The 26,423-nt window shown below is 34.3% G+C and overlaps 3 protein-coding genes across 39 annotated transcripts in view; 2 read left to right on the forward strand and 1 right to left on the reverse strand.

Annotated features, from left to right (window-relative positions):
* wdr17 (WD repeat domain 17) overlaps positions 1 to 8,930 on the forward strand; it is a 47,044-nt gene extending 38,114 nt beyond the window's left edge. For 20 of the 32 annotated variants that reach the window (XM_005159989.5, XM_073946713.1, XM_073946690.1 and 17 more), the window contains 7 exons: positions 811 to 922; positions 1,055 to 1,196; positions 2,987 to 3,089; positions 3,200 to 3,301; positions 3,388 to 3,483; positions 5,518 to 5,701; positions 5,784 to 7,420. In XM_005159989.5, the coding sequence (XP_005160046.1) occupies positions 811 to 922; positions 1,055 to 1,196; positions 2,987 to 3,089; positions 3,200 to 3,301; positions 3,388 to 3,483; positions 5,518 to 5,701; positions 5,784 to 5,903 (859 nt within the window). In that variant the 3' untranslated portion in view covers positions 5,904 to 7,420. Of the gene's footprint in view, positions 1 to 810; positions 923 to 1,054; positions 1,197 to 2,986; positions 3,090 to 3,199; positions 3,302 to 3,387; positions 3,484 to 5,517; positions 5,702 to 5,783; positions 7,421 to 7,967 lie in introns of those variants that run through there. The other 12 variants (XM_073946721.1, XM_073946736.1, XM_073946749.1 and 9 more) reach the window with 6 other exon arrangements.
* Positions 8,442 to 20,149, reverse strand: asb5b (ankyrin repeat and SOCS box containing 5b). Of its 6 annotated transcripts, XM_009292651.4 has the most exons (8): positions 18,770 to 18,908; positions 17,050 to 17,104; positions 13,535 to 13,614; positions 13,255 to 13,362; positions 12,130 to 12,280; positions 11,731 to 11,865; positions 10,705 to 10,896; positions 8,442 to 9,076 (listed from the first exon to the last, which is right to left on the reverse strand). In XM_009292651.4, exons 2-8 carry the CDS (start codon positions 17,099 to 17,101, stop codon positions 8,949 to 8,951), a joined length of 846 nt encoding a protein of 281 aa, XP_009290926.1. In that variant the 5' UTR covers positions 17,102 to 17,104; positions 18,770 to 18,908; the 3' UTR covers positions 8,442 to 8,948.
* Positions 20,150 to 21,797: 1,648 nt separating this feature from the next.
* spcs3 (signal peptidase complex subunit 3) lies at positions 21,798 to 25,643 on the forward strand. Its single transcript, NM_212948.1, is given in 5 exon segments — positions 21,798 to 22,029; positions 22,452 to 22,525; positions 23,402 to 23,478; positions 23,621 to 23,736; positions 25,434 to 25,643. Coding segments are annotated over 5 exon segments (543 nt in total). The 5' UTR covers positions 21,798 to 21,886; the 3' UTR covers positions 25,567 to 25,643.
* The last annotated feature ends 780 nt before the right edge of the window (positions 25,644 to 26,423 follow it).

Consider the following 26,423-nt stretch of genomic DNA (forward strand, 5'->3'; position numbering starts at 1 on the left):
TCAGAGTGGGGGTTCTGTCTCTGTAATATTTTGTTAGAGTGATTGGACCCCCCGATTCAACCTAAGAGGGAAGAAAGGGCTAAAACTATTGTTGAAGCAAGAAAATAAAGGGAGGCAGTGTGGGTTCTGTGCTAGAAGCCTGGTCTGCCTTAAAAAAGTTTTAGGAAGTAGGTAATTGGTTAAGGCAAAGTGAGGCATGGTCCCGCTGCCGAACCATTGTTAACAAGTTAACTCCATGTAACATTATATTTATGTTCTAAGGAATTTGATTGATTGATTGATTGATTGATTGATTGATTGATTGATTGATTGATTGATTGATTGATTGATTGATTGATTGATTGATTGATTGATTGATTGATTGATTGATTGATTGATTGATGCACCCTAAAATACATTTGTTTGCTCAACAAATCGTTAAAAAATATTAAATACAACTTCTACTTTATTATATTCTTAAATGTAATTTATTCCTGTGATGCCAAAAAAATAAAGGGTTTTACTTTTAAGTTGTACTTATGTTTTAAATGGATTTAATGCACCCTTTCTGAATAAATAAAAGAATTAATTATGTATTAATAATTATATTAATAGAGTTGTACTGATCTCTAACTTTAACAGTAGTGTATGTAGATGGCTTGGAATGTACTGTTAAGTCATGTAGACTATTTGTACAGTATTCTGTGATTTTTGACGACCTCCATTTACTTTGTGGCTAAACTCACTTTTTGTTTTCCCCAGAACAAATGACATGTTTTGTTTTGTTTTTTCACTTTACCCCAGTACTAAACTCATGTTGCTTCTCCCCAGGGATCTTGCAGCCAGATTACTCCAGATGATCCCTGATAATGAGATCTTGTTAGCCAAACTGTGTGCCTTCTACCCTGGCAGCTCTGCCGAAATCAACGACCTGCATGAAAAGGTACATCAACGATTCACATTACTTTCAAATCAATATGTATGTTTTTTAGTTTTTTAGTTAGTTTTTTAGTTGTAGTTTTCTAGTTCCAGTTAATGCATAGAAAGAGTACAATCATTTTTTTTTTCATTTCAGTGTGGTCTACCAAGTTTAGAGGAATGTAAAGAGCTTGCTGAAAGTGCACAATCTGAGGGAGAAATCTTCCAGGCAGTAAAGTATTACCTACTAAGCCCAGAACCAGAGAAGGCTCTTCCAATAGGGATCACCTATGTCAAAGGTTAGTGTCTCAGAAAAATGTATCCGTGTGTAACTTATTAGACTTAATTGAGTTTATAGAGCAAATAATGTTTACTGGAATTACACATCAACTGCAGTTGTTAAACTGATACCACAAGTCTCCTAAAATGCAATACTGAATTAACTAAAAAGTTGTGAAGATTTTGTTTTCACTGCTTTCTCAGTGTATTTTGTTTTTATAATTTAGACATTCAACTTGGACACTGGAAAACACTGTAAATACATAGCAAAAACATCTTGTTGTTTTGATTCCATTGTTATAGTTTTAAGACACGAATTGTGTTGTTAAAGAGTTTTAGGAAAACTTTTATTAAATGTTTAAATCCACTTCGAATGTAGACTAGGGTCTGCGGGGTATTAAAAACATATGTATGACACCTTAACAGCAATGTTTGGAATCCTGCCAGAATATGTTAAATTTTCGAACCTTACTGGCTAGACGACTTATTCTTATGAATTGGAAGTCAGCAGCTTCCCCTTCTTATTGGCAATGGGTTTTTGATTTTTTACATTCAAATAAAAAAGATTTGGTTTGCAATAAAACAAAAGCCAGAACAGTTCCAGAAAAGCTGGAGCCATTTTCTAAAAAAAAAAAATGTAAGGAGACACCTATATCTTAATTGCCTTTTTTCCTTTATTTTCTTTGTATTATTTATTTATTTATTTATTTATTTATTTATTTATTTATTTATTTATTTATTTATTTATTTATTTATTTATTGTTTTATTATTATTATTATTATTTTATTTGTTTATTATTTTATTTTTGTTTTCTTATGTTTGTATATCTTTGTGTATAACATTTACATTTACATTTAGTCATTTAGCAGACGCTTTTATCCAAAGCGACTTACAAATGAGGACAAGGAAGCAATTTACACAACTATAAGAGCAACAATGAATAAGTCCTATAGGCAAGTTTCAGGTCTGTAAAGTCTAAGAAGGAAAGTATTAGTAAATTTTTATTTTTATTTTTTAGTACAGTTAGTGGTATATCCAGAGAGGCAGTTGCAGGTTAGGAAGTGAAGTGAAAGTGGAAGGTATAAATGTGGTATTTTACCTTTTATTTATATACTTATTTAGTTTATAATTATGTTTTCCTGATAATTTCTTGTTTGGTGAATTATATCAGTGTGTATATCTATATGTATCAATATTATGTATATTTTAATGTGTGACCTAAGATGGACATAATAAAATAATATTAATTAAAAAACATATATGACAAGGTTGAGCTTTGATTTTAATGCAGAAAACAGATGGCTTATGCCTCAGTGACACTAGAGTCTGAACATGCGAAATTCTGTCAAACGACGCTAAGAAAAGTGGCAGAATTAAATAAGATGATTAGACATTTTAAAAAAGCGAGTGATTGGTCCACATTTCTGTACACTGAGGTCATGTTTTGATCCTTGATTGGTTTCACACGATAGGTTTACCATGCTTGAACTACCAAGCGAACTGGGAAGCTTGTCGCACCAGCTTATGTTTCCGATCTGTCGCAATCGCTTGCATATGAATGAAAGTCTATGGGACAAAAAATGCAGCGTGACCACGGCTTTAGATGTGCAAGCTATTAAAGAAACTGGGAATAGGTGAACAACTTATTAGAAACCATGGTTATGGATGGACTTACACAAAGACAAAGGAGATGTTTTAACACCACAGCATTTTCAAAGAATGACAATGAAACTTAGCAAAACAGAATCATGACAGTTTCTTATAGAAACCCAGCTAACAATTGATTACTCACTCTCTGTTCCCTCACAGAGCAGCTGAGCTCTCCTGACTGGGTGGTGGACTCTGTTTACCAAATCTTAGACCTGTTGAGCTACATCAGAACAGACCGACTTATTCTACCAAAGTGTAGTGAGTAAGTCAGTGACCAGCCCTCAAAAACACCTGCCAGTGATATAATTTACAGTAGCATGCAGGTTGTGGTAATTCTCCCATCTCTGTCTCTCTTTGTCTGTCCTTTACCAGAGAGCGCAACGAGCTGCTTATTCTCTGCGGGTATATTGGTGCACTGTTAGCCATTGGGAGACAGTATTCGAGTATAGTGCCAGCACTGTATGAATACACAAGGTACGTTAACTGTGGGATTTATATAAAGCAACAACTACTATTGATCATAATTAATGCCTTTCTTTCTCTATATCTCCATCCCCCAGTCAGCTGCTGAAGAGGAGAGAAGTAGCTGTGCCTTTGCAGATAGAGCAGTTGTCTGTAGAGTTGGAGGCCTGGAGAGCCTGTACACAATCCCTCAAGTAAGCATCACACTACATGGTCCCACTTTATTTGAAGTGTTGTTAATTACTAGCTACTTACATAAAAAAAAAAGGAAAGCCATTTTTATTGTGCTCATATTTTATTGCACAACACTTGTGCTATTGAGTTTAGGGACAGGTTGGGTGATATGTAAAGGTTTAAAGAAACACTGCACATTTTTTCTCTCTTTTTTTTTTAGATAACAGGCTCGTTTTACTCCCTTTAACTCCCCTAGACATAACCCCTTCAGACTTGAATTATGATCCAATTTAAACAAAATGAAAACAGAACAAATAAAAATAATACCAGTTTTCAGTAACTTTAAATATTTTTTTATTTGATTGGACATGAGGCCAAAACAGCTGTATTTCAAAAACAATATACCAACATGAAATTAAAAATAAAATAATACAAATTGTTGATCATTATTTGTTTTGTTTTTTTAGAAGGTAATGAACTTGAATAACATAACATTTAACTTAATGTTTCAGGTTTTGGTTTCATAAACTGAACATTATTAGAACCCACTGTACATTATACTGGATACACATTTAAAAAAAAAAAGCAGTTCACTCAAAAATAACAATTATGTCATCATTTACTCACATTTACTTGTTTTAAACATTTATGGGTTTCTTTTTTCTGTTGAACACAAAAGAAGGTACTTTGAAGAATGCTGGAAACCTGTAACTATCGACTTCTATGGCATTTGTTTTTTTTCCTTCTGTGGAAGTCAATTAAAGATTTTCAGCTCTTCTTTTGTGTTCAACAACAAAAAAGAAACTTATAAAAAGTTTGGAACCGCTTCAGAATAAGTAAATAGTGATTTTTGGGCAAACTATCCATTTTAACTCTAAACTCACTGTCCATAAAAATTGACAGACGTGTTTTAAAGCTTGCAATTCAAAATTTTTACCTTTTATTAAACTTCTTTTTTCATGAAAACTTATGAAATATTGGCAAACATATCAATAAATTATTGAACATGTTTACTTTTGTCTTTGAATTAAAGTGCCTCTTTTCACCCTAGTGGATGTTTCTCAAATTACTTCATACACTGATTGAATGACAAAAGTTCAATTTCATGGACAACAGGGTTTAAATTTGGTTAAAACAAACGAACGACCTGGCATGTACTGTAAGCTCCATTGAAATGAATGCAGGGTCCGAAAGGGTTAAAAGGTTAGTAATTTTTTATTCCGTTTATGCCCTATTCACACTGGGCGTCAGCTTCAATGCTTCCAATTCACTTTGAATTAGTGACGTCAGCCGTTGCCGAACTGAATTGTGGATCCATCTGCGCCGCTTCATAGGCGTTGCTCGCTGCAGAAGTTGGGACATTCTCAACTTTTCAAGCGCCGATGGAAGCGTCACCCAATCAGATCGCTGTATGCAAATGCACCAGCTCAGACAGTAGCTGATTGCGGACTCATTTTATTGGCTGACGATGCTATGACATTCGCATCAGCCCCGACTTCAAACACGCCTTCAGTCAAGTGTTGACGCTAAAGCCCCGTGTAAATGGGGTCTCCTGAGTCTGGCGGGAGCACATTTCGCTTAGCTTAGCTGAGCATAAATGACTGAATCGGATTAGATTATTAGAATTTCTGAAAAAAAATTACCAAAAAATTTTGACAATTGTCCGATTTAAAACTTGACTCTTCTGTAGTTACTCTGTGTACTAAGAAGGATGGTAAATTAAAAAGTTGCTGTTTTCTAGGCCGATAATGATAGGGACTATACTCTCATTATGGCATATAATGATGCCAAGTTATTATGTAGTGCCAGAAAATAGTGCCCAGATAGATAACGTGACCTCTTGCTTGCACAGGGAGCATATTCCGGTCACAGTGCATAATATCACTGCATCTGCTGCTACATCAAGTTCCTTAATTATTATACTGGACTGATAGTACTATATAGTTCCTCTCCATATCAGCCTACAAATCAAGAACTTTTCATTTTTTGATTGGTCTTAGTAAAGAATATATTTAAATATGTTCTTTGTTTTCATTTTTTTTACACATACATAGAGTGGCAGATGACAGTTTGTATACTTCACCATCTGAGGCCCAGAAGACAGAGTATAGCCAAATATTGAGTCGAATAAGAGAAGAGCCCATCAAGGGTCTTGAGGGTCCAGACTATGTGACTGGCTCCAACTTACCCAGTCATTCTGATGTCCAGATTTCCTGCTTCACTGGCCTCAGGATACAGGTAGTTTTCTTGTGAGCAGCCTTGTATTTTACTACCTCAAATGTCACTGAACTTATATCTGCCTCTTTGTTTTGTCTGGAAGGGACCAGCGTTCTTCCTGGAAGACGGCAAATCTGCTATTTCACTCAACGATGCCTTGATGTGGGCAAAAGTGAACCCTTTCTCTCCACTGGGGACGGGCGTACGCCTCAACCCCTTCTGAGCACAAATACAACAAATGTGAGCAGTATTTTTGGTGGCTTTGGCTCATGAAAATCAGCGTCTTAAAAGAAAACAACATTCCTGTTTTCTTCCCGAAATCTTGATGTACATCATAGAACAGCAGAATGTCACGTTGTGTTCAAATCCATTTTCGTTGAGGCTTTGCCACCATTCCATGCCGTGCTTCTTACATTCAGGATTGCAGTGTTTATGCAAAGAATTACAGCAAAACAAAAGTGCTGCTAGCTAAATCCACACATACAAATCCACAGGAAAGACCAACAGAACAAATGCAGGTGGGTTATTTCATTTATACAATGGTTCCATTAACATGAGGAAAATATAAAGCAGTTTTTCTAAAATAAAGCAGCAAAGCAACAAGCATTGGACAAATATTGAGCTAATTTCAAGCTCAGATACAATTAGAACACCACAACTATTGAATAAGAGATTTCAATGCTGAAGACAGTGATGAAGATACGTATGAAGCAAAATATGTTATGCCTTTCTTCCTCATCCTACAACATAAGCAGGTTCAGGTATTCAGGTGTAGATGTTCAGTCTATAGCTTAAAGATTGTAATTTAGTCGATGATATTGAGTTTGATCATTTGCATCATAAATTTCAAGACGAGTACAGGGTATACATCTGTACATTTTCTTTGTTTGCGCATTTGATTTCATGAACAAAGGCAAGTTAGTTTTCCGTCTGAAATCAATTGTCTTGTCTGTTTTATGTGGACTAATATTTCAGTAGAACCAAATATTAGAACTGAGGGTTTGAAGCCTCACTTTGTAACAATCAATATTAAATGATAGTTCATTTCATTTAGGAACTTTTATGAATGGTTTAACAGAGCGGCTATGGGACCAGAGATGTAATATTTATGTTCATAAATGATTGCAAAGCTATTTACTGTGAGTTTCAGTCTCGCTGTTCCATTCGAAATATGTCTATATATGTCTGTTTAGGCAATACGTTTAAGAAATTGCACATAGGGAGTGAGAAAACAAGACATTTCTATTGATACATAGCTCTGTTATGTATTTCTGGAATTGTTGAATAGAGTGTGATTTGTATTGTAAAAAAACTTGTTGCAAATGTTGTCACACATAACTCAGTACATAAAGTGGCTTTGAGGAATTATTTAATGAAATATTTTGGTTTTATTTTAGAAGAGCCAGATACAGAACCTATTTTCATCAAATTGCACTGTGAAATGTATTTATTTGTATATAGTTTTGTTCTAGAATCGATGTTCAAATTAGAGCTCAAATGAATGTACATATTAATTATTATCACTGTTCATGCAACAGAGGACAGTCTTAAACCAGATTGAACAAGGACCTGTCTAAATTCTGCATGCTACAAGTGTCTTGTCTGTTTATTTTGACAGAGGATATCCTAAATGTTCAAGGAGAGAGTTATATGTATATGAACCGGCAGGAACTGTATCATTTACAATCACCTTTTTTGTGACTATGATTTGATAATTGCTATTAAAAAGCTCAAAAACTTTCCAAGTTTTTTTTTTTTTCTTAGAAGTGCATCACTGCCTTGATTATTATTCATATAATTGATTCACAAATCAAAATGTTTGAAACAAATCTTAAGACATACACTGACAAAAGTGTTTGTAACCCATCCAAGTTTTAGGAACAACAAATAATAACTTGCCTTCTAGTTGATCGTTTGGTATCAGAAGTGGCTTACACAAAAGGCAAAGGCCTCTAGATCATGCTTATTTAACCAAAATAAAATATGATCAGGCCTTTATTCTTATCTATTTTTGTCTATCACTCAACATAAATAATTTACAGTATAGACTATAAAGTAATGGTGAAGTGTAAAAAGAATTAATATTGGGTATGACTCCCATCCCATTTGTCATCTGCAATGACAAAGAAAGCGTTCTTGCAGGACTACCAGAGTTCATCAAGATTCTTTGGATTCATCCTCAATGTCTCCGCCTTCATCTTACCCCACATATGCTTAATAATGTTCATGTCTGATGACTGAGCTGAGCTGGCCAATCCTGAAGCACCTTAACCTTCTTTGCTTACAGGAACTTTAATGTGGAGGCTGAAGTATGAGGATCGCCATACTGCTGAAGAATTTGCCCTCTCCTGTGGTTTGTAATGTAACAGGCAGAACAAATGTCTTGATTCCTCAGGCTGTTGATGTTGCCATCCACTCTGCAGATCTGTTGCATGCCCCCATAATGAATGTAACCCCAAACCATTATTTTTTTCTTCACCAAACTTGACTGATTTCTGTGAGAACCTTGGGTCCATGCAGGTTCCAGTAAGTCTTCTGCAATATTTATGATGATTTGGAAGCAGTTCGACAGATGATTCATGGGAAAAAATCTACCTTCTGCCTCTTTTCCAAATGATCAACTAGAAGTTAAGTTATTATTTGTTGCTCTTACAACTGTGATTGATGACAAGACTTTTGTCAGGACGTTTATATGCTGTTGTGTTTGTTAAATACATTTACATTATGAACTGCTTTGAAAAAAGAAAGACCAGTCAGACCATCAAAGTATGCATATCTTTATTTGTGTGTAAGTTTATCATGCTTTGTTTGGCAACAAAATGTTTAGCAAAAGTACTACATTAGATTGAATTGTCCCCTTTTAAAACAGTTCAGATTGCAGCTTTTGAAAATGTGGAAAAACTGAAAGCGTTAGCTTGGTAAAAAATAGCAAATTCACTATATTTTCTTTGACTTCAGTAATTTCTGACATGATAAATTTGCATCACGTTAGGCATGCAATTTATATTGATACAAACATAAGGATGGACATGTCACAAGTGACTAATTTACAATAAATTTGTAAATGAAGATTCTTACAAAATATAACTGATGTACATTAGTTGCGCACAAAATATATTAGATTCTTTTAATGAATGAATTGCAGCCGTGATGGTGTTGTCTGTGCGTTGGTGGTCACAAACAAGAACAGGTGACCTTTGTGTATATTAATGCACTTAAAATAAGAAAATAAAAGTGTGGATGGGGCTTTATGAGGGAGGTGGAGAGGTTATCTGTATTGAAGGAAGCTCTTGAGCAGAGTAGGCAGTTTGAGGTGAGGAATCAAGTGCAGTCTGGATCGGCCCATGTAGTTTCGGATACTCAGTCTACACAGCTGACATAGAGACTGCGGCGTGGCTATAAAAAAAAAAAAAGTTAACAACATTCCATTTTAATACAAAAATAATAATAATTTTATATATATATATATATATATATATATATATATATATATATATATATATATATATATATATCAAAGTCAAAGTTAAAGTCAGCTTTATTGTCAATTCAGCCACATGTACAAGACATACAGAGAATCGAAATTGCGTTACTCTCAGACCCAAGGTGCTTAACATTAATATAAAATATATATATATAAAAAATAGTAGAGTTTAAGAAAAAAAGAAAATTTAGAAAATTTAGAAAATTATATATATATAATAACTCTATAAAAATATATCGATGTTCTAACCCTATCATGTTTTAACTATCCCAGTAATATTTCAAATTAGTTTCATTTCAATATTTCAAAACACTTTCAATTAAAAAAAAATTCCTTATCAATAAAATTAAGGCCTTAATGTTCAATGAACCTATTATTGCAGAACTTCTTTTTAGTAGGTTTATTAAAAAGTTTAGAGTAAATTTTTAGTAGAAGTAAATTTTATTATTTTTACATTAACTATGAACAGAATATACAACTCTGACTGACTGAATTGAACGTGATTAAGTTTTTGTAAGACAATCTTTTACACAAAGCTAAAATAATCAGACTTTTTTTGCATTCAAAATTCACACAGATCTCAGTTTCAACTTAAGGATTGAACGGACATGGTCCTTCAAAACCACATTAGGTGCTTTTGTCACAAGGCACTTTGCATTGTATACACTAGGAAGTAAAAGTTGGACTGCGAGTTAAATTCAGCTAATACAACTATATAGAGAATGAAAAAAAACACAAAGGTGCAGGTAAATACTACTAACATTGGTTTTCTATTTGGCTATGCTTTGTATTTTGATTGATTTACATCGCCCAGTCAAAGCACACTTAGGTCACGTGAGTTCTTATAGACCCTTTTTTACATTTCCGGGTTTCTCAGCAGAAGAAGTCATCATAGTTGGGTAAACCTAGAGTGCAGTGAATGGAAGAGTACAACAAATCATTTTTTTACAATCCTGTTGGCTGAAGCAATAAAAGAAAAATGCCACAATGGTGTTAGCAAGACTTTCAGAAAAAGGAAAAAAATAAAGTGTGAGACTGATGACGGCAGCCAGAGGAGAGAATAACATCAAATTTAATCTCAGCCCCATAGACGCTGCATTAAGAAACAGCTTGCATAAGCAGTAGTTTGTTTTTTTGTAATTTGATGCCAAGAGGATATAATACATACATAAATGCATATAAATGTTCATACGATTTTTTAAAAATTGTAATATTACAAACATTCAAGGATTTAAGATTTTGATGACGGTTAAACGTATCATAGTGTATCTTGTGAAAAGGGTCCATTGTCTTAGACCTTACTCTTATATAGGAGCTATTTTAGTTTCACCAAAAGGAGTTAAAATATACAGCTAAAATAATTCCCAGCTCCTGTGGTGTGTAAACACCCAAAAGTAAGTACTTCCACCAATAGTTCTAAGAACTATGAAATCATATGTAATCGATTCTCCAGTCTGGAAGCCTCTTGGGTTGCCAAAAATAACAAAATAATAAGTAGAACAATAATAAAAAGCTGTCAAATCCGACAGAGTAGCCTCACCCTCATAAAGAAGTAGTACAGCCTCTGCCGTACTGCTGGGTGGCGCTGTTTCCACTGGCTTTTGTAACTCTAGGTTGCGAGCATTAATGCTAGCACCAAACTCCAGTAGCACCTTGATGATTTCTGGACTGTCTTTTTGTGCTGCTGCATGAAGTGGAGTGTCCAGAAAATGTCCCTTCTGCACATTGGCTCCTAAGAAAAACAGGTAAAATCATCAAGACCAGATCAAAAGGTGAGATACACCCCCAAAATACATATTTTATTGCATTGTTTGAATAGTAAAAGTGTGCACAGAGACACTAAGAGTCTTATGCTGCCTTCACGTAATTGTACATTTCCTACTTTATATTTCTGAAGTCAAAATGATGTGTTTGTAGCATGTTTTATTTTAGAAATCACTGACATGCACTAGCAGTACAACACCAAAGCTGTCATAATCGCATCCAAGTCAAAAATCTGAGGTTGGCTGCAGACTGTGACAAAAAGTCTATAGCGGCTTGTCTGTTGTCAACCATAACCATCTTATATTGTATACTTATACTAAGCTATCTAGGTAGGGAACTTGTCAGTTAAATAAATGTTTTTTTGGTGTGTATAAAACATAAAATCTGCACCAAGTGGATATTTACAACCACATACAGTATATTTAAGTTTTAACCAACAACAAGGTCTTAATAGCAATCAGCTTCCTCGCCACATTTTTTTAAGTTAATGATAGGGTGGAATTTGAAGCTTTCTAGTTGCAAGCATGACTTTTGCATGTTTATGCTTCAGATTAAAACAAACTCTTGTGTGATAGCTCTGTTATTTTCAATTCGCTTGAATAAATATGAATTCTGCCATCTGAACCCTGTTGTGCACCAAATAAGTAAACCATAACTACTGTAAAAGCATAGTTTTCTTTCTGACCCAAGAGAATGTGCTACAAGTGTGGTTAAACTTTTAGAAGCCAGCCAAATTCTGACTAGAAAAACTACAGCTTATGATCATTTCAGTTACATGTGAAGGTAGCATTAATCTATTCACCTCCATCCAGAAGTTTCTGTGCACACTGGAGCTGCTGGGAAGCACAGGCGATGTAGAGAGGTGTTCCTAGATGAGGGATGTCGAAATCTACATCTGCTCCCCATGAGATGAGAGAATCTATACATGCCGCCCTGCCTGAAACAACAAACACATCTGTGTTTATCTTTTACTCTTCTGTTTACTTTAAAGTTGTATAATTTTGTGACATTTGCAAAGCAAAAAGTGTTCATTGTCAATAGTAAGTTCACACAGAACTGCACAAACTGCATTATATGGTCAGCGAGGTGAAATCTGTGAAAACTATTGTTTTTAAAAAATCTGACCACACTTGAAATTATTTACATTCAAATCGCTGTTTTTTTTTGGGGGGGGGGGGGGGGGATACATTAGTTACAGTACCTTTGCTAGATGCCTCATGAATTGGCGAAGGTTGGCACACTTCCCCCTGTGGTTTTGCTCCATGCTCCAACAGTACTTCTGCGCAGGTGACACTTCCTGCTGAGCAGGCATTAAACAGCGGTGTCACACCATCAATGGTCGTGGCATTTACCTGACACACAAAAAAACATGCTAACAGCACTCCACAGAAACTGAGAGGGGTCTGAATGCAGATCTGGCGCAGTTACAATCTGAGCTGCATGCAATGCTATTAATGCACACACCTGACCCCACCCTTAACCCTACCCCTCACAGTGACGTCAATAGTTTCATTCATGGCATTGTGTCTGACATTGCAAGTTTGAGATATGCCTTCTCCAAGTCTGCATCAAGATACTATTGCAGATACTACTACTCAGATCACATACTTTGATTTATAGTATGTGTGTGTGTATACAGTAAAATTAGAAAGATACAGAAGTATGTTTACTTGACAAACAATATATATATATATATATATATATATATATACAATCAAGCCCAAAATTATTCATACCCCGGGCAAATTTGCCAATTTATTCAAGGTTTTTAAATAAATGATACAGAATTCTCCCAAATGATAATAAGACTATGTACAAGAAGCATCACTGTTATTTATACCCTTCTCAATAATCAATAGACAAGCCTTTACTGGCTATTACAGCGATCTAGTGCTTCCTATAATTGCTGATTGATTTTTTGCTTGCCCCGACTGGTATTTTTGCCTAATTTGTCTTTAGTGATGAGCTCTTCAGGTTGGAGGGGTTCCTCTTCATCAACCTGATCTTTAGCATCTTCCATAAATTCTCAATTGGATTTAAGTCGGAACTCTGGTTGAGCCACTGCTAACTGTTTCTTCACCACATTTGCTTTATGCTTTGGGTTGCTGTCATGCTGAAATGTCCAATGGCGCCCAAGGCCAAGTTTCTCTGCAGACTGCCTGATGTGTTTATATAATGCTTGATTTTTATAGTACTTAGAATATTTATACTTTTATATTATATTTTTAGTTGTTTTAATACTTTTCATTTAATTTACAAAAATTACTTTTCTGTTTTGAATCTTTCCCAATCACCTTTAATGTGCTGTTTAACAACTGTAACTCACATTGGCACCAGCCTCTATGAGTGCCCTGGCACAGGCTACATGATCTCCCAGACAAGCTTCATGTAGTGGAGTCACATGATCAATGGTGACAATATTTGCACTGTAACCCTGGTAATATAAAGAAAAACGTTTACAGAACATACAGTATAGTATTTTCTTAATTGTTTTTATTTTTTATTTTAACATATTATTTTTACAGTTTTAAAAAACTGTTTTAACAGTTTAAACAAACTGCAAGTTTGTTAAATATGTGTGTGTATGTGTGTCTACATTTGTAAACCTGTGATAGAAGAGTCTTAAGTGCCAGAAGTCGACCTTGACATGCAGCTTCATGGAGTGGAGAACGATCTGCCCAAGATCCTGTGAGATAGAAATAAACATGAATTCCTATTCATACATATTTATTACTCTTCTGATTAAATAAACGGATAGATAAATGCCATTTTATCTCAGAAAGCACAATAACCCTCAAAAAAACCTGAATGTATATCAGAAGTTACATTTACATAACTTACGGCAATCAGCCTTTTCTGCATTTAAAAGCCAACAAATAGCACTACCATGTAATTCAAGTGCTTTAAATACACCCACTCAGCCACAATCAGTCTGGATATAATTTCCAGTAGACTAAAGTGAGAGTGGTGCAAGTACAGGTGATTTTGACACTGCCCATTGACAGCTGTTGAGAAAAGAGCCTTTAAGTGGAACTGCTGAAAATTGCAAAGCATTTTCAAATATCCACGAGAGCATATCGGCCCCCGTCATACAACAAAGGTCGATTCATTTTAACTGCTGGACCATTAAAACAGATTCCCCTGTGCTGCAATACAAAACAGATGTTACTACCCATTATAAACAATCACATTTGGACTTTAATTTTCTCCATATATATAAGAATGAAAGCAATAACATCTGTTTTGTTTTATTAACAGACTAGAAAACTAGATTACATTTTACATTCTCTCTTATCTCAATGCAATGTTTTCAAGTTGATGTAATTTTATTTGTTTTCCCTATTTGCATGATTTCTAGTTGAAAATTGTCCATGAATTTACACATGTATAGAGAATAGAAATTGTTTGACCAACCTGATCTGGTTATTTAGGGGCATTCTGCTCTCCACTCATCCCCATACACATAAACGAGTTTTAAAAGTGGACATGGCTGCAGCTAAAATGTTTACACTTTTTAAATAGAAATCTTCAACCCCCTTGCTTTAAATAGACTTGGATTTTTATATTATTTAAATAATTGAGTATATTTTAGTGAGTCCTGCTCACCGAAATATTGAGTCATTCTACATAACTTAAAATTAGTGCATCTTGTTACCTCCAATGTACACAATTGTTACCATCAGGTCATCAATATTGTGTTCCCAGATGTGTAAGAAATAGGACATAAGTATAATTTATACCTCTAGCAATTAAGTTTTTAAATTCCTCCTCTCTCGGTAGCAGTTGAAGGCCAGTATGACAGTATACTGGATATTTATTTAGTCGAGTCGAGGTTCATTGGTACTTCAGGTTTTTAAACTAACAATTATCTTATGATTTTATTTTTTTTGTATATTTTAGCTGTGTATATATGTAAATAAATGACCCCCTTCCCCTAGACCAGGGTTTTTCAAAGTCTAAGACAGTGGGCCTCCCTCTTGACACAACTTATCCATTGGCGCCCCCCTCCTCCCAAACACGCACGCACGCACACGCACGCACACACACACACACACACACACACACACACACACACACACACACACACACACACATATATATATATATATATATATATATATATATATATATATATATAAAGACACAGACAGATGTCAGACTATTAACTCACTTTTATCATCATTTGCATGAAAGTGCAATTATTTACAGAGTAATAACAAGTATTTTAATATGACGTTTTTAAAACTAGGATGATGGTTCAATATGAATAGAACAGATCCAAGAACTGTCCATCCCAGTCAAAACAGTCGAAGTTTAGCGGGTCTCATGCTGTCATTAGCCAAAATATCCTGACAAACCACACATAAAAGTCGTGGTTCATCAGCTGGTCCTGTCCACGTAAATCCTAAACTCAAATACTGATCATCATATCGTCGTCTTTTGGGTTTAAGCCCTGAACTTGAAGGCTTTGAATCGGGGGATCTCAGAAACCGATCCATTGTATTAGCAGGCATATACCTGTATTGGCGGGCTTGCCAAAAAGAAGCGAATTCACAGCTATGGCCTTCTGGGTAAAAAAGGTTTTCTTATTTTCGACGTATTATTTTTTTTAGCTTTGTTTAATTGAAACGTTTAAATATAATAAAAAATACATATAATAATTAAACTTAATAATTATATTTTTATTATATAATATTTTTTCCCGCTCCTCCCCTGACATGCTCTAGCGCCCCCCAGGGGAGGCGCACCTCACACTTTGAAAACCCCTGCCCTAGACTACAGCAAATAGTCCGGACTGCTGAACATATCACTGGCACTACACTTCCTACACTTCAAGAACTGTACTCTTCCAGAGTGAGTAAAAGGGCTCGCAAAATCACTCTGGACACCTCGCATCCAGCACACTACCCGTTCGAACTGTTACCGTCTGGTCGGAGATTCAGAGCACCAAGCACAAAAACAGCCAGAGACAGGAAAAGTTTCTTTCCTCAGGCCATCTACCTTATGAACAGTTAAATATTCCCCAACTGTGCAATAAATATGTGCAATACTTTCTTATACGCACTTGTACAAAGCACCTTATATCAATATACAAAGCAATTCTTTCTCCATTCGCATTTGTACACAGCACCGTAACCTGCATATTTATAACAAATCTGTACATGCAATTAGTCAAAAAAATCTGGATGTTGAATTGTGTCTCTGTTTAAATGTTTATTGTATTTCTTTTTTTTTTTTTGTCAGTTGTGACTTTATGTACACTGGAAGCTTCTTTAGTCAAAACAAATTCCTTGTGTGTGTGAAGCACACTTGGCAATAAAACTGATTCTAATTCTAATCACATACTGATATATTAGTTAAAAACAAAGATTAAAGAAACTCATTCTTCTCACTTTATTTTGTTTAATATTTTATAATTTCATTCTATTTTATTTATATAATATTTTATATAATAATTCAACTGTACTGCTTTTTACTGACTTTTTGGTCAATTAAGGATGATACTTAAAGAATAACTACTGCAAATGATACATAAATTCTCACTATGAATGCTACAACTACTACTACTACTACTACTAATAATAATAATAATAATAATAATAATTAATAATAATAAATATTGTTTGTTTTTGTCATTTTAAGTAAAGATCTTTTTTAACATACATTTTAATAAATCACAGAAAGAAGTATCACACTAAAAAAATGTCTTTCGTACCTCTTGTTTAATATATGCTCTTTTGTTAATAAAATTTCAATTCAGACATATTCATAAAGCACATCTTAGAACAAAAATAACAATCACAATACAGTGATATCCCTTAGCAATATCTTACATGCTCCACGGATCCATTTAGAAAATTCCTCAATTGAACAACTGCATTAAACATATCCAAAGAATTAACGACATAACTACCAACAACAACAGCCTTCAAGTTCTGTTTAGCACCAAAGTCACAGAGCAATGTAGAGCACAGAGCAGTTGTGCGGGTATCTTCATTACTACCAGCACAACTAAAGATAAGTATCTGTTTAGAATGTATATATTTAGCCTGGGTTCAATCTAGCCACGACAACTGTCCTCTGCCATTCCTGTCATAGAACTAGAGGTTCCTTTACGTACCCAAATCTCCATCGCCCCACGGCACATCAAGCCATTCATACACATACGCCATATCCTGTAAACGAAAGCACGGCTGTCATCTTAGGACACACAAATAAAGCAGCCGTCTTCTCTTTTTAGCTCAGCTGAGCGAGGAAGATGTTTTACCACAACTGAGAATCCAGACTGACGTGGAGCTTTAGGTCACAGCTGCACAGCTCCACTACTAGAGGCTTTATTTTATGATCTGATTTGTGTTTTCTTGAGAATATATTATGTATGTGAGAATAAATACACATAATACATTATGTGAATTATAAGTACTTTAATTTATGGTGACAATGTATATCAGAGCTCCACTTTTGCTGATCAATGGTTGTTGCCTGATGGGAATTTCTCCCAGTGAATGCCGGTTGCTTAACACCTAGTAGGCTTCATAAAGAGACTCTGGGAGATTCATGAATATTTCAGATCCTGTGTTCATGTGGCTACAGCTGGGCTCCAAGGACACTAGGGCCACTTGTAACTTTACTGCTTTTTTAGGCTCACAGAGACAGGCAGCCTTTTTAACCATTCATGGTGCATTACAATGATATAAAAGAAACTTAATAAATACACATAAAAGCCATGTTTAGTAATGCAGGATTTTAAACTTACATTAGCTTCCACTGTTTACTATGCTGTTAGTTCATGTTAAGAGGGTTCAGATGTCACTAACTAGAAATGACTAAACTTAGCTACATGCAGCAATAAAATCAGTAACATTTTTACAGACATTTTAACCTTTAACAACTACTAGCCCAAGTACACAACATAATAAACATGCACTTAAATTGACCATGGCTTTATTGGAGATTTTAAAAAGGCTTAAGCATAGATAACCCCAAATTAATCAGGATTTTGCTATACTAATTATGTTTTAACCACTGTATTTAAACTGAGGTTAAAGTATATGCTATTATTTATTTCTATTTACTTAAATGATTAACTGTACATGTTGCTAAAACGTGTATGCATTTTATGAGCAAGCAGAAACAATAAGACAATTACATAAAAATTTATTTTTTTGTTTGTAAATGACAATTTTATAACTTTATCATTTTATAGCATTGTTAAATAGATTATTGCTTGCTTACTGTGCTGCATGTAGTCTGCAAATACTAAAGCTAGCCAGCTTTAGAGTTGTGGGAAATGTGATTAACCAAGCTTTGGAACAAAATGTTCCACCACTGAAAATGATAAAGATGTGCTCAAGGTTTTTTAATCTTTTTTTTTTATTATTTTTATAATAAACCTTTAGCACGTTCAACCTTTTACACGATTACTCACAAAATCATAGCAAATTCATATAATTTTGTTGCATTCAGAATGATGTTTGTAGGTGTGAATAAGGCAGTTATTATCTATTATTTTCTATTTTATTCATTTTAATGCATTCAATAACATATATCAAAGCCATTTTAATGATGACTAATTATTACACATTACCAACAATGAAAAATGTATAATATAATTTCCTAAATTACATATTATACTATTATAATAAATTATCAATAATAATAATAATAATAATAATAATTATTATTATTATTATTATTATTATTATTATTATTATTATTATTATATCTACACTACCATTTAGATATAACTGCCCGCCAGTATAAATGCACTGCTGCAAGATGAGAGCAGCGAGGAGCAATTTGTATAAAGGCACATTTATTTACACGTGTCGATAACTCACCTTGACTAATCAAAACACCCCAGCGCGATTTCTTTTTCGCAGAAAACTCGTCGACGTCCTCTCGCTTTCTTTTTCTGGCAGTATTATCAGAGTGCTCTGGCTCTCTGCACGGAACTTCAGGCATGTTTGCATCAGCACTGTCCTCCTCTTTACACGGGCTACAGCGAGTATGACCAGCGCCTTTCTCTGATTGGCTGCTTGGCTTGTTGTTGTTTTACTAGAGCCGTGTGACTACTGCAAGATTTACCATATGAATATTTATTAGGTCATGCTGACGTCGCTTGGTATCTTTTCTGCAGCGTGCCGTGCAGTCGCCTAAGGTCATTAATATTCATAAGCTGAACCTTTTCCACGCCTACTGAGATCGCGTCACGTTACGTAATCCATATTAATGAAGTAAATCTTAGTAGCATGTCAGTTGCCTGCTTATTAGCCTACTATTTATATCTCAGGTTAAGATTAGAACGGTGCCATTATTATTCCGAAGCAAGTTGCTAGTAGTAGCCTATGCGTGGATTTTCCCCTACACATTTATAACATAAAAAGGTTCTAAAATTCGTGGTTATTTATTTATTGTGTGCTTGTTATGGTATTAATGCACACTCACTGTATGTGTCAGTCGGCTATTCCTGTTACATAATTTTCAGTACACATCTTGTGTCATGCAAACAAATCCTTTAATTTCAGATGGTGTAACTTTAATATTATGTTACTTGCATGTTATTCAGGTCTATATTTTACATAACACAAAAATAGAGGAATAAAGTAGCACAAAATCTACAAAATATCATTTGAAGCATACAAGCTTTTAAAAGACTACAGTCAAATTATTAATGAATAACTGTGAGAAATATTAATAAATATTTTATTGCACCAGTCATTTTTGTTAAGTGACACTAAAAATATAATTTTCAAGGTTTTATGTATCATAATTCTATTCAGAGTCTACTGAGCCATAAAATTTGTATATAAATTGTTGTAATTTTCCCTATTAGATATCAACAATCTAATTTTAGGTTACAAACTGGGCCATGCAACAGACACTTTCTCTTTTACTCCCTGTAAAACAAGTAAAATATTTAACAGTGATATTTATATACAGACACAACAAAACAGACTCCAAAATAAATAACCACAATGTGTGCCTACTTACTGTGCCCTTGGCCAAAATCATAGAACTCAGCTGCGATCCGTGCTGCTTCCTTACGATTTCCTTTAACCACGTAGAAGTGAGTAAGTATGTTCAAGCTAATCTTGACGAAAAGTTTAAAGCAAAAAAGTACGAAAATTGATAAGTAGACGTTGGTATTAGAGCCGAAAGGCCGCTCCTCTAAAATCTCAGTCATTGCTGCTGCTCAGTGACTGTGAATGTTTTGGAATGAGATTCAGGGATGTGTTGATGGGGATCATATGCCAGGCCGGCCCAGTTATTCCCCAAAGCAGCTGAGCCCAGAGTAGGGATGAGATAAGGCAGCTGTACTTTTAGCCAGTGGAAAATGGGCCACTTGACTGAGGCATAACAATAGGTGTTGTCATTCGCTGAGGTGTTTGTGAAAGCTTTGCATTCCAATGAACTATTTGTATTTACAATACTTTGATACTACAATATATAACAGAAGAGTTACTAAAGTATTTGGTTGATTATCAACGGATGTAAATTTTGACAGTTATGTTTGTGGAAATTACTCTCCTGAGACAATACAGTAGGTTTATTGTTATTTGTTCAAATAATCATATTAGCACAACATTACATTAGATATACATTATTATATGTAATACAACATGTATAATAAAAAAAGATTCAAGCATTTGTGAAAAATACCTTTTAAACTTTAGCTTTTTTCAGTTAAGAGTTTGATATTGCTCTTCTTTTTTTTTTTTTTTTTAAGATTCAATTGCATTTTGGTTGGGGAGGATTTTTTATTTATTTATTTATTTATTTATTTATTTATTTATTTATTTTTATTAATTTTTTTTATTTCTTGAAAGTTTTTTCCTCCAAGAAGCTAAAGCCTACAATACACTAATAGAGTCAATACATAGCAAAAATGTATATTTTAAATGAATACACTTTTAGGTTCATTCGTGCTTTTTAATTTATTTTTATTATTATTTGTATACAATTTTATATAAATATTATTATACTTTTTTTTCAGGTGAAGTTGCTAAAATCATGTTGATTGTTGTTATAAGCATAGTGATATAGTGCTATATGTTTTCCTTTTAAAGAACAGCATTGAATTATTGAACAGTTGTATACTTTGAACAATTAAAATGTATATGGTTACTATTAACTAGTAAAACAATATTGGACAGTGTTAGTTTTAAGTGATGTATTGGTATATGCTGATCATCTGATCAACATAAAACTCTCTTAGTATAAATTTAGAGAGTACATGTGTTCATTTTCATTTGAATAACTCTAAAAGGTTAGAGAAATACATTTAAAGCTATATTTTTACATACACAAAAGCTCAATTTGCTGATTTATATTTATGAGGAAAGGGGGGTTGCTAGGGATGTCTGAAAAGTTTATTTACTTTAATTTATTAAACATTTAAACAGCAAAACAGGCATTCTCATCTTCCATTGTTAAACATAGTTAGCATATTCAATCAGCAACAAAATTGTATATAAAAATAGGCTACAAATAAATAAAATGATGAATAATATCATAACACAATTTAAATTACATTTAGGAGGTAAATCTATATATGCTGACATGTTTAAAGAGCTTTAATGTACTTTTTATGGATGGAAATACAAATCTGAAGTAATTTTAAATGCTGTGAAACACGAAGAAACTTGAACAAATCTACCTTTGTGTATACATTTTTACTGCAATCAATATATAATTGCATAAAAACTCAATTCATAAAAATTACAAAGTAAAATAAAAAAAATATTTGCTAAAATGTCAACAGTGGCAATGCCACTGCCTGACCTCTGGATGGCAATGTTTACTTACTATATTAAAACAGGAAGTAGGTCTTTGCTTCCGAATCATCTTTTGACTTCCTCACTTCCTGCGTTAAACAGCCGCTCAGAGTGTTTCATTTACAGTGTATTTACTATTGCTCTATTTTTTTATTAGTTCGCTCAAATCTAGACTGGATCATGAACACGGTTTTGTCGAGGGCGAACTCGCTCTTCGCCTTCTCTCTCAGTGTAATGGCGGCTCTCACATTCGGATGCTTTATCACGACAGCCTTCAAAGACAGAAGCGTACCGGTTGATATACACGTATCCAAAGTCATGATGTAAGTTATCCACACTGTTTCTCACCAATGGTGCAAAGAATATATATTCCATCCGTGTTAAGATAATGACATTAATCTGGGTAAAAATCGTGCATATAAAAGCAGATGTTTTTGCAGCATATGGGACTTGTAGATGCTCATGAGCGGGTGTCCAATAGCGGTGCAGCACGTCACCGATGTACATTTTACAAATGTATAGATTCATGGTTTTAGTTTTGTCCAACTATGTGTTGAAACTCTAGGTGTATGTGGAAATGTAAAAGTGAGGGAAACTTAAAAAACTTACGTGAACGCTGCTTATTTTTGCTCGTCAGGTTGCAGTTTTGAATGTAACGTTAGTTTTATTTTTAACATCCGTTTCACTCATATTTATGCAGATAGTCACTTATATCGTTTGTCATGTTTTTTCTTCTCTTTTTCAGTAAAAATGTAGACGACTTCACGGGACCACGAGAAAGGAGTGACTTGGGCTTTGTGACATTTGATCTTTTTGCTAATATCCTTTTAACAGAAAAGAAACTTGAATGTTATTGTGGTAAAGTTGGTTTTATATTCACACTTTTGTTCATTGATAACAGTGACACGGTCCCTATATTGTTTACCATGGTACTTTGAATATTCGGTCAGAAATAGCATGCAGGTAACGTTATGACTGAAAAAAAAAAACAGCTTAAACTAGTCTAGGCTGGTTTTAGCTGGTTGACCAGGCTGGTTTTAGCAGGGTTTTGGCCACTTGGTCTTAGCTGGTCAGGCTAGGAGATGACCAGCTAAAACCAGCTTGACCAGCCTAGCCAGGATTGGACCCCAGCCAAAACCAGCTATGTCCAGCTTAAACCAGGCAGGTCAAGCTGGTTTTTGCTAGATTTAACTGGTCATTTCCCAGCCAGACCAGCTAAAACCAGCCAACCAGCCTAGGCTGGTTTAAGCTAGATTTTTCAGCAGGGAGACTTGGTCCTGCAAAGTTTAGTTCCAACCCTAATCAGACACACCTGGGCTAGCTAATCAAGCTCTTACCAGATATGTTGAGGCAAGTTGGAGCTGAAATCTGCAAGACACCGACCCTCAAGGACTGAGTTTGGACACCCCTGAGGTATGACTTCAAAATAACATTAGCACTTTTTAAATGACTGTGAACAATATTATACTCTTAGAGCCTTAAGCTGCTATTCCCTATTTATAATTTACAAAGAATACTTTTTTGAAAATAAATTTTTAAGGTGAAAGTTCAAATGTGTGAATGTAAAACCAACTTTAGCTGCTGCTAGCTGCAGCATTGCTTATACAATAACCTCTTATATGTGTCGCTTTTATGACACGTTTTGCAGTACAGTTCAAAATATATGTGCATTATTTGTCTTAACGTCTGGATCACATCTACAGCCAATATTTGACTGGAATGTAAAGGAGCTCTTTCTTTATCTGACAGCTGAATATTCAACCAAAAGCAATGTAAGTTTTCACCTCTTCCTTTGTTCTCTCTAAAGACTCTGTGGTCTTGGCACACATCAACCCTAAAATTTATTTGAGAAAAATCTTGTATGATTCAAAGCATTTTAGATGTAATTTGTTAAAAGTGTTTTTCACTTGTTAGACACTGAACCAGGTGGTGCTGTGGGACAAAATTGTCCTGAGAGGTGACAATACCAAACTAAACCTGAAGGATGTTAAATCGAAGTACTTCTTCTTCGATGATGGAAATGGTTTAAGGTTAGTATTCATATTCAAAGTGTTTCAGTTATGCAGTTTATTATTACTATTTTCACTGTTTCATATTAATTCTTTGTTGTTTTTGACACAAATTCAAACAATACAGATTTAGATTAAATGTAAGACAGTGGTTTAATATACATAGAAAATATAATAAACACAGGTGAAGTATTTACGTTAATGTTGTATTTAACAGTTAAGAAAATTAATGTCAAAATAATAGTGTGAAAAAAAGTCCCATCATCATTCATTTTAACTGATATTTATTCTAACCTGTGGTTAAAGTATAAAATAGACTAATTGACCAATCCTTATTTTACTATATTTCAGAATGATTAATTTCTCTAATCTGTTAAAATTAAAAATGCAATTAATTAGTTGTAAAGGGCTTTTAATAAGTTATCAAATGTTCTAAACATGTGAAAAAAAATGTTAAATCAAGGAAAAATACCAGGACTCTGTCAAGAAAAAATAATCTACAAGCAAAGGCTCAAATGCATACAATATAGCAAAGATACTAAATAAATAAACCGCTTTTTAAATCATTTAACAACAGTTGTCAGGCATAATTATAATCAAATTTAACTTTGCACTTATCAATTCCATGTTTTTAATTTAAGTCAAACACATTTTTTCAACGCTTTTTCTTTCAGGCAACACTTTTTCTCGGTTTACGTTTCAAACAATAAACAATTGAATACTTGTCAAGTTTACCTCCTTGAGGTTTATTGTTTAAATAAAATCTTAAATGAGTTTAATAAAATCAAAGGATAGTGTGCACTTCTGGTCCCATGCTGTCAAAACCCGGTTAATAATGACGGCTTGAATGACTGGACGCACAGCACTCAGTGATTGTTTTGTCCACTTCTTTAGGTTTGTGCTCACTGTGTGTGTGTGTGTGTGTGTGTGTGTGTGTGTGTGTGTGTGTGTGTGTGTGTGTGTGTGTGTGTGTGTGTGTGTGTGTGTGTGTGTGTGTGTGTGTGTTTAGTTCTCACTGCTGTGTTTGTGCATTTGAATGGGTAAAATACAAAGTACAGATTCAACTTTTATATGCGTCACTTTCTTCTTTTTTTTAAATTTTTATTTTATTAGATTTTTTTTGCCATTTATAACGTATTTGGTAGACAATGTGTATCCATCGCATGAAACATTAGCTGAACTCCACATGTTGTTATTTACTACAAAGCAGATTAGATGCATTATCAGATTTGATATTAACCAAAATTGTTTTTTTTTTTTTTTAATGTTTTTTTTTTATTTTATTTTTTTAATAAGAACATTTGCATGTCTAATCCAAAGTATTAAGCGTCCCTAACTTGGCAATCTCTTATTGGATATTTACTCTCGGGGAGCTGTGTACCTGTCTCAGCACATCGACATACATTCAAGAAAACCGGAAAGTCGCATTTTACAATTCAGTTCAGTATTGTATTGAGTATTGTGGCATCTTTGGTGTCTTTAGTAAATCATGGTTAAATAAGTGTATGATAGACAAAACAATACAGGACACATTGGAAATCTAAACGAGACTAATTAAGACAACATTTTCATTTAACATGCATTTCACTTTAAGAATGTCATTGTCAGTTATAAAAAAAATATATCTTTTATTATAAAAAAAAAGTAAAAAAAACAATTCCTTGAGTAAAATTTATAATTTACACAACCTCTAATACATCTGTTTACTGCAAATCCAGGGCGAATAAGAACATCACTCTGACTCTCTCCTGGAATGTGGTGCCAAATGCTGGAATCCTGCCATTGGTCATGGGATCAGGGCACAAAAGTCTCGCCTTCCCTGAAACATATGAAACAGCAAAGAGCTACTGAACTGTACCAGCCCATCCGAAACCATGTTTGTAAATGTTGTGCTCTGTACGGATTTTAATAAAAGTTGACAAATTGTTTTAAGGAGTGACTTTTGTTTGTAGAGGCCAGAAAATAATTGCAACGTGCTGATAAAGTCAGGCTCCCTTGTGTGGTAGTTACAGTTCAGATTCCCCTGCTCCAAAAATAATGCCTGAAAATAAAATGTCATCAGGGAAATAATTCTAGCTGTTTTTCAGAGGTACAGATGACATTTTTTTATTCATAAACTTGTTTGAACGGCTTAATATCAGTTTGTCATCATGAAAACCTAAGAGCAAATTAAAGCTAGAATACATTGTTGATCTGATCCTCTGAGTTGATGAAACAGACAACAATAGTTTTTTGTTTGTTTAAGGCAGGAGTCACCAATCCTGGTCCTGGAGGGCTGATGTTCCTGCAGGGTTTAGCTCCAACTTGCCTTAACACACCTGCCTGGATGTTTCAAGTATACCTAGTGAGACCTTGATTAGCTTGTTCAGGTGTGTTTGATTAGGGTTGGAGCTAAAATCTGCAGGACACCGGCCCTCCAGGACCGAGATTGGTGACCCCTTCACGTGCCTATAGATTGAGCATGTGATGTGCATACACATGACGTTTCGGCTTCTAAAAATGTTAAAATAGAATGCTAGTGTAGTTCTACAGGGTGGGCCATTTATATGGATACACCTTAATAAACATATTGGGAATTTCAAAAGAAAAGCAATGGTGTGCTTGGTTTTAACGTAACTATTCTTTCATGAGTTATTTACAAGCCCCCTCACATATACTAATGTGCCACAAACAGGACAATAATATCACCAACCATTCCCATTTTTATT

Source organism: Danio rerio, chromosome 1 (assembly GCF_049306965.1).
Source record: "Danio rerio strain Tuebingen ecotype United States chromosome 1, GRCz12tu, whole genome shotgun sequence".
Lineage (NCBI taxonomy): Eukaryota > Metazoa > Chordata > Actinopteri > Cypriniformes > Danionidae > Danio > Danio rerio.

Excerpts from the sequence above, each read along its gene's own strand:
- asb5b (XM_005159984.6), bottom strand. The coding sequence starts at position 18,893 with ATGCCTGAAGTTCCGTGCAGAGAGCCAGAGCACTCTGATAATACTGCC. Across the intron at positions 12,281-13,254 it reads TCATAGAGGCTGGTGCCAAT|GTAAATGCCACGACCATTGA; the intron begins GTGAGTTACAGT and ends TTTGTGTGTCAG. Across the intron at positions 9,077-10,704 it reads TGTACTACTTCTTTATGAGG|CCACGCCGCAGTCTCTATGT; the intron begins GTGAGGCTACTC and ends TTTTTTTTATAG.